The following is a 15,756-nucleotide window of genomic DNA, read 5'->3' as shown; positions in this document are numbered from 1 at the left end:
TTTTTAACTTTGTACACCCCAGTCCAACACCAGCATCTCTAAATCATTAACTGTCTTCTGACAAGATGCCACCCAGGTAAAGATTAGACACTATTAAACACCCATTTTTGTAAGCTTAATCAATAGTGATTAGTCTTCTTTCAAAATTCTGGAATTCTTAGTCTTACTTATTTCCTCCAATTGACAAATTAATTTCTCCAAACTTGTTAAATTCCCATCCTATTCCTCCCCCATCACATAGCACTATCCATTAATAGGTGCCCTTACATTGCTGTCATGTGTAAACTTGTTCTAAATTTTACTACTCCTAAATTGCCTGCTCCCTCTGCCCATTTGCTCAATAAGGGAATTAACTCACTTTGTGGGGGACCTATGAAATAGAATCCCATTGAACGAACCTCTGAAAAAACATGGCAACATGGTGTCCTTCAATTCAACAAACAGCATGTGCTACTGCAGTTTGTTAAACCATGTGAACTCTTTAATCCACACAGCTGCCTGTTATTAGATTCACAATCCATTACAAAGATGGAGAGAGTTAATTACATTTCCACACTGAAGTAGTATTCACTGGACAACTAGGGCGGAGCTGGCTTGAAATACTTCAGAAAAATTCTCTCAAGTGGTATTTATCAATCTACATCTTGTGGACAAAAAGGCTGTCACTTTATGTCATACTACACAGGTTAGTTCATCAATCATCTAGAAAATTAACTGATTTGTTACATAGACACATTTCAACCACTTTGGTATGGTGAAAGATGTCAGTTGGATTGTCCTGTGGATGAAGGACTCATAGCTTCCATTGTGATGGGTACTGATTTGTCTCACAGAAACTTGCAAAATATTATGTTCACCTTTTGTGAATATTTCTAATGTGTGTCAGTCTTGTGAAAATGATATGCGTCACCTACTGATGCGAGATGCAAACTTATCCTGACAGACATTTAGTTCTGTACACAATCTAGATTTCAAGTATTCCTATACTCACATGACTCAAAATTATTTGAATAAAAAGTTGCGAGAGAGCAAAGTTATCTTCAAATGCTATGTGGAAAAGATGAACATAGCGTGGCTATTTTTCACTGGATTTTATATAGGGGCGGCACGGTGGCACAGTGGTTAGCACTGCTGCCTCACAGTGCCTGAAACCCGGGTTCAATTCCCGCCTCAGGCGACAGACTGTGTGGAGTTTGCACGTTCTCCCCGTGTCTGCGTGGGTTTCCTCCGGGTGCTCCGGTTTCCTCCCACAGTCCAAAGATTTGCGGGCCAGGTGAATTGGCCATGCTAAATTGCCCGTAGTGTTAGGTAAGGGGTATGGGTGGGTTGCGCTTCGGCGGGTCGGTGTGGACTTGTTGGGCCGAAGGGCCTGTTTCCACACTGTAAGTAATCTAATCTTGACTATAAAAAAAGCAAAATAAATAATTTAGTTTTACATGTATCACCTCTTCTGTGACTTTTCTCAAGGCCAATATTCAGGTCACTGATGATTAGGTTCCTAGAGGAATGACAACTTTTGTGTTTTTTTAAGCTGTAAAAATTAATTTTGATATCTTCTTATACTTTGCACTCTTCCTTAATACCCTCACATCCACAACTTGTCATCAATCCCAAGACTATGTTCTATCCCTGGTACAGGAAGCTTTGGTATATATCTGTGGTATATACCAATGCAACCATCTGCATTTCAGAGAATAGAATCAAGATAAATATTTTGAATAATTCCTGCCTGTCAAGGAAATATTTCATGAGGTCTAGCGATATACACTCCCAGTCTTTAAATCGATGGAACAGTTTGGGAATACACAGGACAATCTTCACAGTTTGTGCTGCAAGTGGGAATCCTGACTGTGAGTCGTGTATTTTAGGAAATTATTAAAGCACCAATCCCCATTTTACAGACATTAAAACTAATTGTTGAAAAACTGCACATTTTGCCCATGGATTCCAAAACATGGAGCAGATGGAGTTTTGGGAGGATCTCCAGTTATGTTTGAACTCCAGTTCAGAGGGGACGACTTCATATGGAGGACCTGTACTTGCCCATGCACCATGTTTTTGCCTCCAATCCCACAATCAAATAATTCAAAATAATAAAAGGAACAAGTTCTTGTTCAAAACAAAAATATATCCACAAAAAGATCAGCCATGATCTTATTGAATGGTGATCTTATTGAAGGGTCAGATGGCCTACTCCTGCTCCCAGTTCTTACGATCTTATAAACCACATACTACATTTTTAAATTTCACAGGCATTAGCTGCCATGTCTATTTCAAGTTGAAAAGAATTTGAAGGATTTTGAATGTAGAGTGTTCTCATGGTATTCATGTAATTTTATACATATCTATTGAGACTTTTCTCACAGGATAAGCAAAGGGCAAAGAGCAAACAAGAACATAGGGTGAATGCAGCATGATCTGAAACACTGAGGATTAAAAGACAGAAAGAATGGCCCACAGAGAATGAGGAACAAAGATATGGACAGCTGGTCAGATTCCAAGTGGAGAGTGAGTGATTTGCAAGTTCAATAGCCTTCCCGAGAAGGAGTCCAGGAAGTGAATAATTGGAAAATTTTGGATGCCCAAGGGGGAGAAAGACAAACTGTAGTGGGTTCAGTGGATTGAAAATATGTTGTTAGGCCTTACAGAGAAAAAAGGAACAACTTGCACACATACTGGGTCTTAAAATTAGGTACTTGTCTTCCAAAGATTAGTGAATCAATTGGCAGAGAACTGAAAAGGCAGCTGAGGAAGAATTCAACATTCTCATTCCCTGTAAGTGTTGTGGGGTATAGTGAATATCAACTAATACCAAAACTGGTTATTAAGATTTGTTTCTCTTCACAATATCTGTTTGGTTGTTTTATGCACTAGAAACACTGAAAAGTTTTAAAGCTGGTGTCTCAAAGTCATACCGAATCAGTCCAAAATAGGCAAAAAATATTAAAATTGGAAATAGATGCTGCAATTCAAAGGAATATTTGTTAGACAGTTGAAGATGATTTGCAGCCTTCCACTCCCTCCATAGTGACAGTCATTTTACAGTAATGAGTCCTATTGGATCTTTGTAAGGTTGGTGGGCTAACCATGGTTATGACCATATACACAAAGGAAACTGAGTTCACACTGCTTCTTGCTTGGTTATAATAAAGTTATTTGCAGTAATTTATATATAAGATCTGTGTGTGTATTGGGATCATGCAAAACAAAATTGCACAGAAGTGAAATGCAAAATTTGCATGAATGTTTGGTCATTGATTTTATCTCAAACGATCAGCATTTTTGATGGTTGTCTAGTTATATATCATTCGTGATTATTTAACACTGAAAGTGTAACATTCCAAAATGACCATGCTGTTTATCATTTTCCCATTGGATAATGATAGGATTAATTTATGTTGCTGATACATCAGTAGTAGAATTTCTCATTCAATATATATGTGGCAGATTCCTGTCAGTCCTGCTGCTAAATCATTTTGTTGCAGTCACAAAATCTAACATAGTACACAGATTGTACACAATGAGGGGAGGGATGGGGCAGAATGTTACAAGTTTCCTTGTTGGTAGCATTTCTAACATTAAAACCTTTCATTCCTTTAAAACCTAGTAAATGGCCCAAATGTTTCTGCAGACATTTTGAGGCGTCAAGTCAGTTTTAAACTTAAAACAATCAACAAATTCTCGTTACACCAGGTTCCCTAAAAGTTCTATTTTTTTGTTTTATGCAGAAGAGCCCTGACCTTTGTATTTATCTGACTATGCTCTACAGAGAAAACAATCTGTGTCTGAGACTATTTTATCTGCCAACACTACACTTGTCATTCATTGTAAATGAAAACAGTGCCTTTGTTGGACAAAGCGACAGTACTAAGTTACTTGGTTACTTACTTAACTTGCAGACATTATACCTGAATTGCTGTGAAGAACACACACGTGAACTTGCTTGGATGTTTACATAAAGATTCTTCACTGTGCCTTATTTCAAATATTTCTTAACTATAAATGGAGATATTTCTCCCAGGTCAAACATAATCGTCACTGAAAATTATTGGCTTCTTCACCACTGCACTGCATTACCAACTTACTGCACTATGAAAAAAAAGTTATAAAATGGTAACAAATCAATCTCACATCTAAGTTAAATCTAAATATTATAGCTAATGAGGTGAAGATGATAGTTTCTATGTGCATTGCAGAAATACACATCTCTCTCTGTACCACCATCTTGAAGCCATTGATTTAGGTGTTCCAGGAATTCCTTTCCATAACTGCCTTTCACAATCTTCACAAATACATTGAGGCAGTAAAAGCTGGCAGATCAAGGTCAAATTTACAAAAAAAACTTTCATAGGATGTAGGCTTCATGGGCAAGGTCAGCATTTGTTGTCAGTCCCTGATTACCCTTCAACAGAAGGGCCAGCTTGCCTATTTCAGAGAACAAAATTAGTGAGCAAAATTAGGGCGCATGGTATTGGGAGCAAGTACTAACTTGGATTGAAAATTGGTTGGCTGACAGGAAACAAAGAGTAGTGATAAATGGTTCCCTTTCGGAATGGTAGGCGGTGACCAGTGGGGTACCGCAGGGATCAGGGCTGGGACCGCAGCTTTTTACAATATATATTAATGATATAGAAGATGGTATTAATAGTAACATTAGCAAATTTGCTGATGATACAAAGCTGGGTGGCAGGGTGAAATGTGAGGAGGATGTTAGGAGATTACAGGGTGACCTTGACAGGTTAGGTGAGTGGACAGATGCATGGCAGATGCAGTTTAATGTGGATAAATGTATGGTTATCCACTTTGGTGGCAAGAACAGGAAGGCAGATTAGCTAACTTGACTCCATTTAGGTAGTAAAGGGGCAGTACAAAGAAATCTGGGGGTTCTTGTACACCAGTCAATAAAGGCAAGCATGCAGGAACAGCAGGTAGTGAAGAAAGCTAATAGCATGTTGGCCTTCATAACAAGAGGGATTGAGTATAGAAGCAAAGAGGTTCTTCTACAGCTGTACAGGGCCCTGGTGAGACTGCACCTGGAATATTGTATGCAATTCTGGTGTCCAAATTTGAGGAAAGACATTCTGGCTATTGAGGGAGTACAGCGTAGGTTCACGAGGTCAATTCCTGGAATGGTGGGACTATTTTACGTTGAAAGATTGGAGCGACTGGGCTTGTACACCCTTGAGTTTAGAAGACTGAGGGGGGATCTGATTGAGACGTATAAGATTATTAAAGGATTGGACACTCTGGAGGCAGGAAACATGTTTCCGCTGATGGGTGAGTTCCGAACGAGAGGACACAGTTTAAAAATAAGAGGTAGGCCATTTAGGACAGAGATGAGGAGAAACTTCTTCACCCAGAGAGTGGTGGGTGTGTGGAATGCTCTGCCCCAAAAGGCAGTGGAAGCCGAGTCTCTGGACTCGTTTAAGAAAGAGTTGGATAGAGCTCTCGAGGATAGTGGAATCAAGGGTTATGGAGATAAGGCAGGAACAGGATATTGATTGAGGATGATCAGCCATGATCATAATGAATAGTAGTGCAGGCTCAAAGGGCCTGAACCTATTGTCTATTAACACCCACATTGCTGTCAGTTTAGAGTCACATGCAGGCCAGACAATGTAATAGTGGCAGATTCTTTTCCTAAAAGACAAGTTTTTAATTCAGATATATCAATCGAATTTAAACTCCAGTGGGTAATTTGGTGGTATTTGAATCAGTGTCTTTATAGCATTAGCTGGACCACCAGATTATGAGCCCAGTGACATTACCGTTATGCCATTACTTCCCCACATCTGATCCTGAACCTCTTCTCAACAGTTCATACATATTTACACTTTCTGTGCTGATCAATTGAGTAAATATTGAGAAATTCCTCCTCTCTTTAGGCCAGGATGTTGAAGGCCATCTGAGGCATTGTCACTGATGCTGGCTCTGAACTTGGTTAATGACAACATAGAATGAGAATCCAACCTGGGTTGCTTTGTTCTGAATGATCACTATACGTTCACTTTGCCAAATGAGCAATAAGACCATAAGTCATAGGAGTGGAAGTAAGGCCATTCAGTCCATCGAGTCCACTCCGTCATTCAATCATGGCTGATGGGCATTTCCACTCCACTTACCCGCATTCTCCCCGTAGCCCTTAATTACTTGTGACATCAAGAATTTATCAATCTCTGCCTTCAAGACATTTAGCGTCCTGGCTTCCACTGCACTCTGCGGCAATGAATTCCACAGGCCCACCACTCTCTGGCTGAAGAAATGTCTCCATATTTCTGTTCTGAATTGACCCCCTCTAATTCTAAGGCTGTCCTAGTCTCCTCGCCTAACGGACATAATTTCCTAGCGTCCACCCTTTCCAAACCATGTATTATCTTGTAAGTTTCTATTAAATCTCCCCTTAATCTTCTAAACTCCAACGAATACAATCCCAGGATCCTCAGCCGTTCCACGTATGTTAGGCCAACCATTCCAGGGATCATCCGTGTGAATCTCCGCTGGACACGTTCCAGTGCTTGTATGTCCTTCCTGAGGTGTGAGGACCAAAACTGGACACAGTACTCCAAATGGGGCCTAACCAGAGCTTTATAAAGTCTCAGTATCACAACGGTGCTTTTATATTCCAACCCTCTTGAGATAAATGACAACATTGCACTCGCTTTCTTAATCACGGACTCAACCTGCATGTTTACCTTGAGAGAATCCTGGACTAGCACTTCCAGATCCCTTTGTACTTTGGCTTTACGAATTTTCTCACCGTTTAGAAAGTAGTCTATGCTTTTATTCTTTTTCCCAAAGTGCAACTTCCATCTCTAAATATTTTTATGACCTCATTGCTCAGTCTCAGACAGCATCTTTCATCATGGTTCTAAATAATCATTTTGTTAGTCACAAAGGTACAGAAGCACTATAAAAGTGTTGAGGCAAATGCACAATAACAGTACAAAGTTTCAGTCACAGAGTGTTCTGAAACACCAGTTTTGTGGTGTTGGAAACTTTTATGCTGCATTACTTTTAAAAAAAGGACAATGTCTTTCTTACAGCTGTGCATATACCTCTTGTATCCTTATCAAAATAAATTGAAGGATTCAACCTTTAAATGAGCTCCTATGCAGCTCTTGTTGGAAGCATGTGAATAGGAGCCATGAAAAATAAGAATTCTTTTTACATACAGGAGCCAAGCCAGTCACTTCGCACAGCATAGGAAGTCTCAGCTGCCAAAATAAATTAAAATTGTCAACTCTTTGACATCCAATATCTATCCCTTGCATTGTAAGGGTTTGAGAAAAGGTCCCTTTGTGACTTGAAGAACATTCTCAACATCTGACCATCAAGTTGACATGATTTATGATATTTTGTGATACTTCAGAGACAGAATAAAATACCAGAATAACAGGATAGTTTGGATTCAAAGTGCTTTACATAACATTCTGCAGTGGAACAAAGACCTTCTAAGCTCCTATGCTTAACAGGACAGTGCTTAGCTTCTTAGGCTGAGGACATTTTGCATTTCTTGTAGTTCACTTTCGGCATTTTTGTCCTAGATGAAGAGAAAGAACAGAATTGTAATATCTGGAGACATGCAACTTTTGCATTAGAGAAACAGGAGCCTGAGAAACTCAAAGACCACTTAAATATAGCCAGTGGGCAGGAGAAAACAACCAGTGGGCAAAGAGGGCTTCAGGGACAGAATATCAGAAGGCAATGTCAACTGGCCACCATTCTCACCCTCATCAACCCCTTCCTCACCCTCACATTTCAATTGATTGTATGGGTGGAATATCAGAACAACCAGAGTCAGAGTTTCTGAATGACAGAAGAACTACAGAGTAAGTTGACAGTACAATGAAGGAGAGAATGTATATGAAGCATATCGCAGGTTAATAGTACATGTGAGAACCAGGCTAAATGTAGGAAGATCAAAGAGGTGGTGAACAAGAAAATGAGAGATGAGAGGGGGTGCAGTAAGATGTAGTGCCTGTTTAATTATAATATTATACAATTAATAATTGGACCTTTCAAAATGGATCACAGCAACTCACAAAATGGCTCTCAAAAGTCACATGATTACCCTTGAGGATTGAGCTGGCACTGAGGCAAGACTACTAATCTCAGGAAGAAATCATGATACCTTGTTGAAATTCAAAAAACCAACTAAACAGAAACTTCCAGACAATGGTTTATCTGGAGGTGTGAGCAGCTCATCCTAGCTCACCGCAACCTGCCAATGAGAACTACCGAAATTGAAAGATAAGACAGTTAAAACTAATTAGCTTGATATGATGATAATAGGTGGTACTACAATCCAGACCAAAGCAACTCAGTAGATAACATGGAAGCATGATGTGTCAGTTTTAGGACGGTAGCCATCTTAAGTTTGACTTGTATGAAAATCTGAGAGACTCTATTTTAAAATAAAACCTGTCACATATGAAGATGGTTCTGGTTTGTTGGAGGTCAGTCATTTCAGCTTCAGGCAATTCTGCAGGAGTTCCTCAGAGTAGTGTGCTAGGCCCAAACATTTTCAGCTGCTTCATTGATGACTTTCCCTTCATTATAAGGTGAGAAGTTCACTGATGATTGCACAATGTTCAGCACCGTTCGTGACTCCCTCAGATACTGAAGCAGTCCATGTTCAAATGCAACAAGATCTGGACAATATCCAGGCTTGGGCTGACAAATGACAATTAACATTTGCGCCACACAAATGCCAGACAATGGGGAGAAAGGAACGAGAACCATACTCCTAGACCAAGAGCCATGAACATTTCAAATGGTTTCCTCCTTCAAAGATTGCAATTTCCCCTCCCATGTGGTCGATGATGCCCTTCAGCATAACTCTTCCATTTCCCACACCTCCGCCCTTGAATCCCACCCTCCCAATGCAATAAGGACAGAACCCCCCTGGTTCTCACCTTCCGCCCCACAAACCTCCATATACGTTGCATCATCCTCCGCCACTTCCACCATCTCCACACAAACTCCATCACTACTATTATATTTCCCTCCCCACCCCATCAGCGTTTTGGAGAGACCATTCCCTCTGCGACTCCCTTGTCAGATCCATGCCACTCACCCCCCGCCAACATCAGCCCACACCCAACTCCCGGCACCTTCTCCTGCCACTGCAAGAATTGCAAAATCTGTGCCCACACCTCCACCCTCACCTCCACCCAAGGCCCCAAAAGAAATTTCCATATCCGACAGAAATCTACCTGTACTTCCACAAATGCCGTGCACTGTATCCGTTACCAATGTGGTCTCCTCTCGGATTGTTTCAGAGAACTTCTCAGGGATACCCTCACCAACCAACTCCACCGTGCTGTGGCCAACTACCTTAACTCACCCTCCCATTCCACCAAGGACATGCAGCATGTCCTGGGTCTCCTCTGTCACCAAACCCTAACCACCCGATGCCTGGAGGAAGAATGCCTCATCTTCTGCCCTGGGACACTACAACCACACAGGATTAATGTAGATTTCACCAGTTTTCTCATTTCCCTTCCCCCCACCTTATCCCAGTCCCAAGCCTCCAACTTGGCACCGCCCTCTTGACCCCTCCATTGTCCTTCCCCTCTATCTGCCCCACTCATTTTGCCTAAAGGGCTTATGCCCGAAACATCGAATTTCCTATTCCTTGGATGCTGCCTAACCTGCTGTGCTTTAACCAGCAACATATTTTCAGCACCCTTTTTGCCTACCTATCATCTGCTCCCCCACCTTCATCTACCTATTGTATTCTCAGCTACCTTCCCCCAGCCCCACCTTCCTCCCATTTATCTCTCAGCCCCCCGGGCCCACAAGCCTCATTCCTGATAAAAGGCTCATGCCCAAAACGTTGATTCTCCTGCTCCTTGGATGCTACCTGACCTGCAGTGCTTTTCTAGCACCATACTCTCGACAAATGCCAGACAATGTCCATCTCCAAACAACCTAACCACCACCTCTTGGCATTCATTGTGTTACCATCACTGAATCACTCATTATCAACATACCTGGAGGTTATCATTGACCAGAAACATACCACATTAACACAGTGGCTACAAGGGCAGAACAGAGGCAAGGAATACGGAGGTGAGTAACTCACCTTCTGACTCTCCAAAGCGAGTCCACCATCTACAAAGCACAAGTCAGGAATGTGATGGAACATTTCCCACTTAGCTGGCTGGGTGCAGCTCAACAATACTCAAGAAACTTGACACCATTCAAGATAAAGCAGCCTACTTGATTGGCACCATGTCCGCAAGCATCCACACCCTCCACCACCAATGCTCAGTTAAGAGCAATGTTTACTATCAACAAGATATACTGCAGAAATTCACCAAAGATCCTCAGACAGCACCTTCCAAATACACAACCACTTCCAGCTAGAAGGACAAGGGCAGCAGATACATGAGAATACCACCAGCTGAAAGTTCCCCTCCAAGCCACTCACCATTCTGACTTGGAAAGGTATCACTGTTCCTTCATTGCCACTGAGTCAAAATCCTGGCCCTCCCTAATGGCATTGTGGGTCTACATACAACATGTGAACTGGAGCTGCTCAAGAAGACAGCTCACCACCAACACCTTCTCAAAGGCAACTAGAGTTGGGCAATAAATGTTGGCCAGCCAGCAAGACCTAGGCCCCACGAATGAATTTTAAAAGAATGCCTCACAGCAACCTACTGTTGCTGGCAAATAAAACTTGAGGAGAGTGTAATTTTAACACAAACAGAAATTGCTGGAAAAGCTCAGCAGGTTTGGCAGTATCTCTGAAGGGTCACTAGACATTAACTTTGCTTTCTCTCCACAGATGATGTCAGACCTGCTGAGTTTTTCCAGCAATTTCTGTCCATGTTTCTGATTTCCAGAATCTTTCTTTTTTATTGATTTGTAGGATATGGGCATCGCTGGCTGGCCAGCATTGATAGCCCATCTCTATTTGTCCTTGAGAAGGTGATGGTGCCTTCTTGAACCGCTGCAGTCCACTTGCCGTGGGTTGACCCACATTGCCATCAGGGAGGGAATTCCAGAATTTTGACCAACTACTGTGAAGGAACAATGGTATATTTCAAGTCAGATGGTGCGTGACTTGGAGGGGAACTTGCAGGTGGTGGTCTTCCCAAATACCTTCTGCCCTTGTCCTAATAGGTGGACGTGGTCGTGGGTTCAGAAGGCGCTGTGTAAGGATCTTTGGTGAATTTCTGCAGTGCATGTTGTAGATAGTACACATTGCTGTTACTGAGCTACCAATGGTGTAGGGATCGAATGTTTGTAGATGTGGTGCCAATCAAGCCGGTTGCTTTGTCCTGGATGGTGTCAAGCTTCATGAGTGTTGTTGGAGCTGCACCCATCCAGGCAAGTGGGGAATATTTCATCACACTCCTGACTTGTGACTTGTAGATGTTGGATAGACTTTGGGGTGTCAGGAAGTGAGTTACTCACTGCAGTATCCCTAGTCTATGACCTGCTCTTGTAGCCAGTATGTTTATGTGGTGAGTCCAGTTGAGTTTCTGGTCATTGGTAACCCCAAGGACATTGACAGTGTAATATCATTGAATGTCAAGGGGTGGTGTTGAGAGTGTCTCTTAATGGTGATGGTCATTGTCTGGTATTTGTGTGGTGTGAATGTTACTTGCCACTTGTCAGCCCAAGCCTGGATATTGTCCAGATCTTGTTGCTTTTGAGCATGGTCTGCTTCAGTATCTGAGGAGTTGCGAATGGTGCTGAACACTGTGCAATCATTGGCGAACATTCCCACTTCTGATCTTATCTGCACTTCTCTGTTTTTTTTGTTGTGTAGAATTGGCTGTATTAACGCTGGAGGATGGGCCCTTTTCCATAGTGCTGGTTTCCCTACCTTTGGGCCAGGTGGCTCAAGCTCACGTCCCACTTACTCCAAAGGTCTGTCATAACAACTCTGAATAGGTTGTTTAGAAAGTATCTTCTTATTTATACTGGAGAGCTAGGCCATTGTGGTACAGTGGTATTGTTCCTACTTCGAACCAAAAGACTCCAGTTCATGTTCCCCTCCAAAGGTGTGTAATACCATCTCTAACCAGATCAATTATAAAATATCTATAGTCCAACTGAGTATAGAGCAAGCAGAACATGTTTACTTTCGATGATATGTGGGGAATTTATTAGATGTCTGCATGGGATGGTTGATAGACTCTCTCAGTGCAAAGTTACAAGAATATCATGGATCCGAGACTTACTGGGATTTTATTTGGTCTCTTGTGGTGCAATAGTGGTGTCCCTACTTCTGAGCCAGGAGATCTAGTTCAAGTCCCGCTGTTCCAGTGTGTATCTGAACAGATACATTTTTTAAAAAGTCCATCCTTCCTTAGTGTTGAGATCAAACCTGTGAATGAGGTCATCCCATATAAAGATATAATTCTAAACGGGTGGAAGAACATAGAGAGGCTTATGTGTAGAAATTAATGAAGGTACATGGAATCTCCTTCACAGGAACGGCGCAGCTGAGAGGCAAGAAACAGGAGCGGAAATGGCACCTTCAGGCGTATTCAGCAGACAGCAGATGCTACGGCCAACCTAACAGGAACTTCAATCAACAATGATGTGAAGGAGCTGGTGTTGGGCTGAGGTGGACAAAGTTAAAAATCTCACAACACCAGGTTGTAGTCCAACAGGTTTATCTGGAAGCACTAGCTTGCAGAGCGCTGCTCCTTTATCAGGTGGAGGTGCTCCAAAAGCTAATGCTTCTAAATACACCTGTTGGACTGTAACCTAATGTTGTGTGATTTGTAACCTCAATCAATAAGACACAGTTGCAGGTCTTTTGCTGGAAAAAAGTGCACCCTATAGCCCTGCAAATATGATGCCAGCAATTTAATAGATAGCCTATTTGTGGTTCAAAACTGCCACCGTGGATCTGCCTCATCTCTATTTCTGGTCATCTGACATTGTAGGTGATCCTGAAACTGTAGGAAAAATTGTAATCTGTTTCTACAATAGGGGCTTATTGTTCCATTAAGTGTCCTAATTAGCTAGCTACTGGTATTGGAAGCTCACCTCTGGGACAAATGCCTGGAAGTGGAAACAATTAGCAGGACTGACCTCATACAAGTTGATTGAATTTTCCTCTCATTCCACCTTCAAAGTTATCTATTCGGGACTCGGAAAATTTGGCACATTGTGTTATATTTTGCACACTGCCCATTTGTAAAAATGTGAAATTATTAGAGGGAGTGTAGAAACAGTATACAGATATAGATCCAGAAATGAGAGACTTCAGTTGAATGGTTAATATGGAGAAGCTGAGTTGTTCTTAGATTTTTAAGAGGAGTTCTGAAGGACGTATTCAAAATTATGAGGTATTATGCTCATCCCCAACTATCCTTGAGAAGGTGGTGATGAACTACTTTCTACGGTTTGCAAGGTGCTTCAGATAGGGGTTTCTAGGATTTTGACTCAGAGAGAATGAAACAACAGCGGTTCAGTTTCATGTCAGGTTGGTAAGAGACTAGGAAGGGAATTTGCAGGTTGTGGTATATGCTGTCTTTGTTTTTTTAGGTAGTAGGGGCCACACATTTGGAAGATGCAGCAATACAAGTTTTGTGATTATCAGAAGAATTACAGAAGAAGCAGAAGAAGATAACATGAAGACATTTTTACACATGGTAAAAACAATGACTGCAGATGCTGGAAACCAGATTCTGGATCAGTGGTGCTGGAAGAGCACAGCAGTTCAGGCAGCATCCAACGAGCAGCGAAATCGATGTTTCGGGCAAAAGCCTTTCATCAGGAATAAAGGCAGTGAGCTGGAAGCATGGAGAGATAAGCTAGAGGAGGGTGGGGTGGGGAGAGAGTAGCATAGAGTACAGTGGGTGAGTGGGGGAGAAGGTGATGGGTCAGGGAGGAGAGGGTGAAATGGATAGGTGGAAAAGAAGATAGGCAGGTTGGACAAGTCCGGACAAGTCATGGTGACAGTGCTGAGCTGCAAGTTTGAAACTAGGATGAGGTGGGGGAAGGGGAAATGAGGAAGCTGTTGAAGTCCACATTGATGCCCTGGGGTTGAAGTGTTCCGAGGCGGAAGATGAGACGTTCTTCCTCCAGGCATCTGGTGGTGAGGGAGCGGCGGTGAAGGAGGCCCAGAATCTCCATGACCTCGGCAGAGTGGGAGGGGGAGTTGAAATGTTGGGCCACGGGGTGGTGTGGTTGATTGGTGCGGGTATCTCAGAGATGTTCCCTAAAGCGCTCTGCTAGGAGGCGCCCAGTCTCCCCAATGTAGAGGAGACTGCATCGGGAGCAACGGATACAATAAATGATATTAGTGGATGTGCAGGTAAAACTTTGATGGATGTGGAAGGCTCCTTTAGGGCCTTGGATAGAGGTGAGGGAGGAGGTATGGGCACAGGTTTTGCAGTTCCTGCGGTGGCAGGGGAAAGTGCCAGGATGGGAGGGTGGGTTGTAGGGGGGCGTGGACCTGACCAGGTTGTCACAGAGGGAACGGTCTTTGCGGAAGGTGGAAAGGGGTGGGGAGGGAAATATATCCCTGGTGGTGGGGTCTTTTTGGAAGTGGCGGAAATGTCGGCAGACGATTTGGTTTATGCGAAGGTTGATAGGGTGGAAGGTGAGCACCAGGGGCGTTCTGTCCTTGTTACGGTTGGAGGGGTGTGGTAGTTAGGAGTTAAAATAAACTGTCCGAGATTAGTGGAGGCAGATTCAGTCATCTTTGAAATAGGGAACTGCATAATCATTTGAAGAGGAAAAGTTCTTACAATAGGGAAAGGGTAGTGGAGCAGAACTAACTGAATTGCGCTTGCAAAGAAATGACACAGATATGAAGAGACAAGTGGCATCCTGTGTTGTAACCATTCTATGGTAATACAGTACTGGCAGTCCTTTTGTGTTAGAAAAAACTTGTGTACTGTCAAAAACTGTGACTCAGCAGGTTAGTTGAATATTCAGTGGCAGTCAATGAAAATCATAACTGAGCTGTTTACTGTCCTCGCTCACATCTGCACATGTATACACTTCCAAAACAAAATGTCACAGGAAAGACCTGAGGATAGGCAATACTTACTAAGTTTGTTTCTTTATGGAGTACAAAAGATTAGGGAGTGAGTTAATTGCTGTTTTCCAGCTTTTGAATGGAATTGATAGGAGAGATAAAGAGAAACTTTGTTTGTAGATGGGGGAGTCTAAACCAAAGAGCCATTACTTTAAAATCAGAGACAGGCTGTTCTAAAGAGAGGTTAGAAAACACCTCTGCACACAAAATGTGGAACTTCCATCCACTAAAAACAGGAGGTACATTAGGATACAGAACCAAGGTGGAGTAGGATATGGATCAGCTGTGATCTCACTGAATGGCAGAACAGGCTTAAAGATTTGAATGGTGATCCTTTTTTATTACATAAAAATTCTACATAGATATAAAAGAACAGTGTGGCATTCAACAAAAGACATACCAAGTGTTTCAAAACTGGTTTCTATTGCAGAAGTGAAGTTCAATATTGCAAAACTGTCAAAATAAATTACAATAATTTTAAATGGGCCTGTACTGACATAACTCACTTGCAAATAGTAACTTCTGTCTAACTTGATAATATGTTTTTTTCAAAGGAAAAAAGGATGCTAATCGAGTGCTGAATTATTCTTACCTCCTTAGATTTGATGGGTAATGCAGATGCTAATTCAAGCCAATGTAGGGCAGTGGCATAGCTCCCAAGATCCCTGTAGCACTATGAATACCAGAAAAGTTAAATTAGTTACAGTAAGTGGAGTAGACTTGGTGAATACTATAGC

The 15,756-nt window shown here is 42.1% G+C and overlaps 1 protein-coding gene across 1 annotated transcript in view; it reads right to left on the bottom strand.

The window, feature by feature from the left end:
* Positions 1 to 7,340: 7,340 nt before the first annotated feature.
* LOC132817814 (regulator of microtubule dynamics protein 3-like) overlaps positions 7,341 to 15,756 on the bottom strand; it is a 232,906-nt gene continuing 224,490 nt past the window's right edge. Inside the window, exons 11-12 of the mRNA XM_060828311.1 lie at positions 15,612 to 15,692; positions 7,341 to 7,540 (exon numbers count right to left, since the gene is read on the bottom strand). Coding sequence (XP_060684294.1) covers positions 7,481 to 7,540; positions 15,612 to 15,692 — 141 coding nt within the window. The 3' untranslated portion in view covers positions 7,341 to 7,480. The remainder of the gene's footprint in view (positions 7,541 to 15,611; positions 15,693 to 15,756) is intronic.

Source organism: Hemiscyllium ocellatum, chromosome 8, assembly GCF_020745735.1.
Source record: "Hemiscyllium ocellatum isolate sHemOce1 chromosome 8, sHemOce1.pat.X.cur, whole genome shotgun sequence".
Classification (NCBI taxonomy): Eukaryota; Metazoa; Chordata; class Chondrichthyes; order Orectolobiformes; family Hemiscylliidae; genus Hemiscyllium; species Hemiscyllium ocellatum.
Note: the sequence above shows the minus strand (reverse complement) of the source record. Positions and strands in the feature narration are given on the sequence as shown.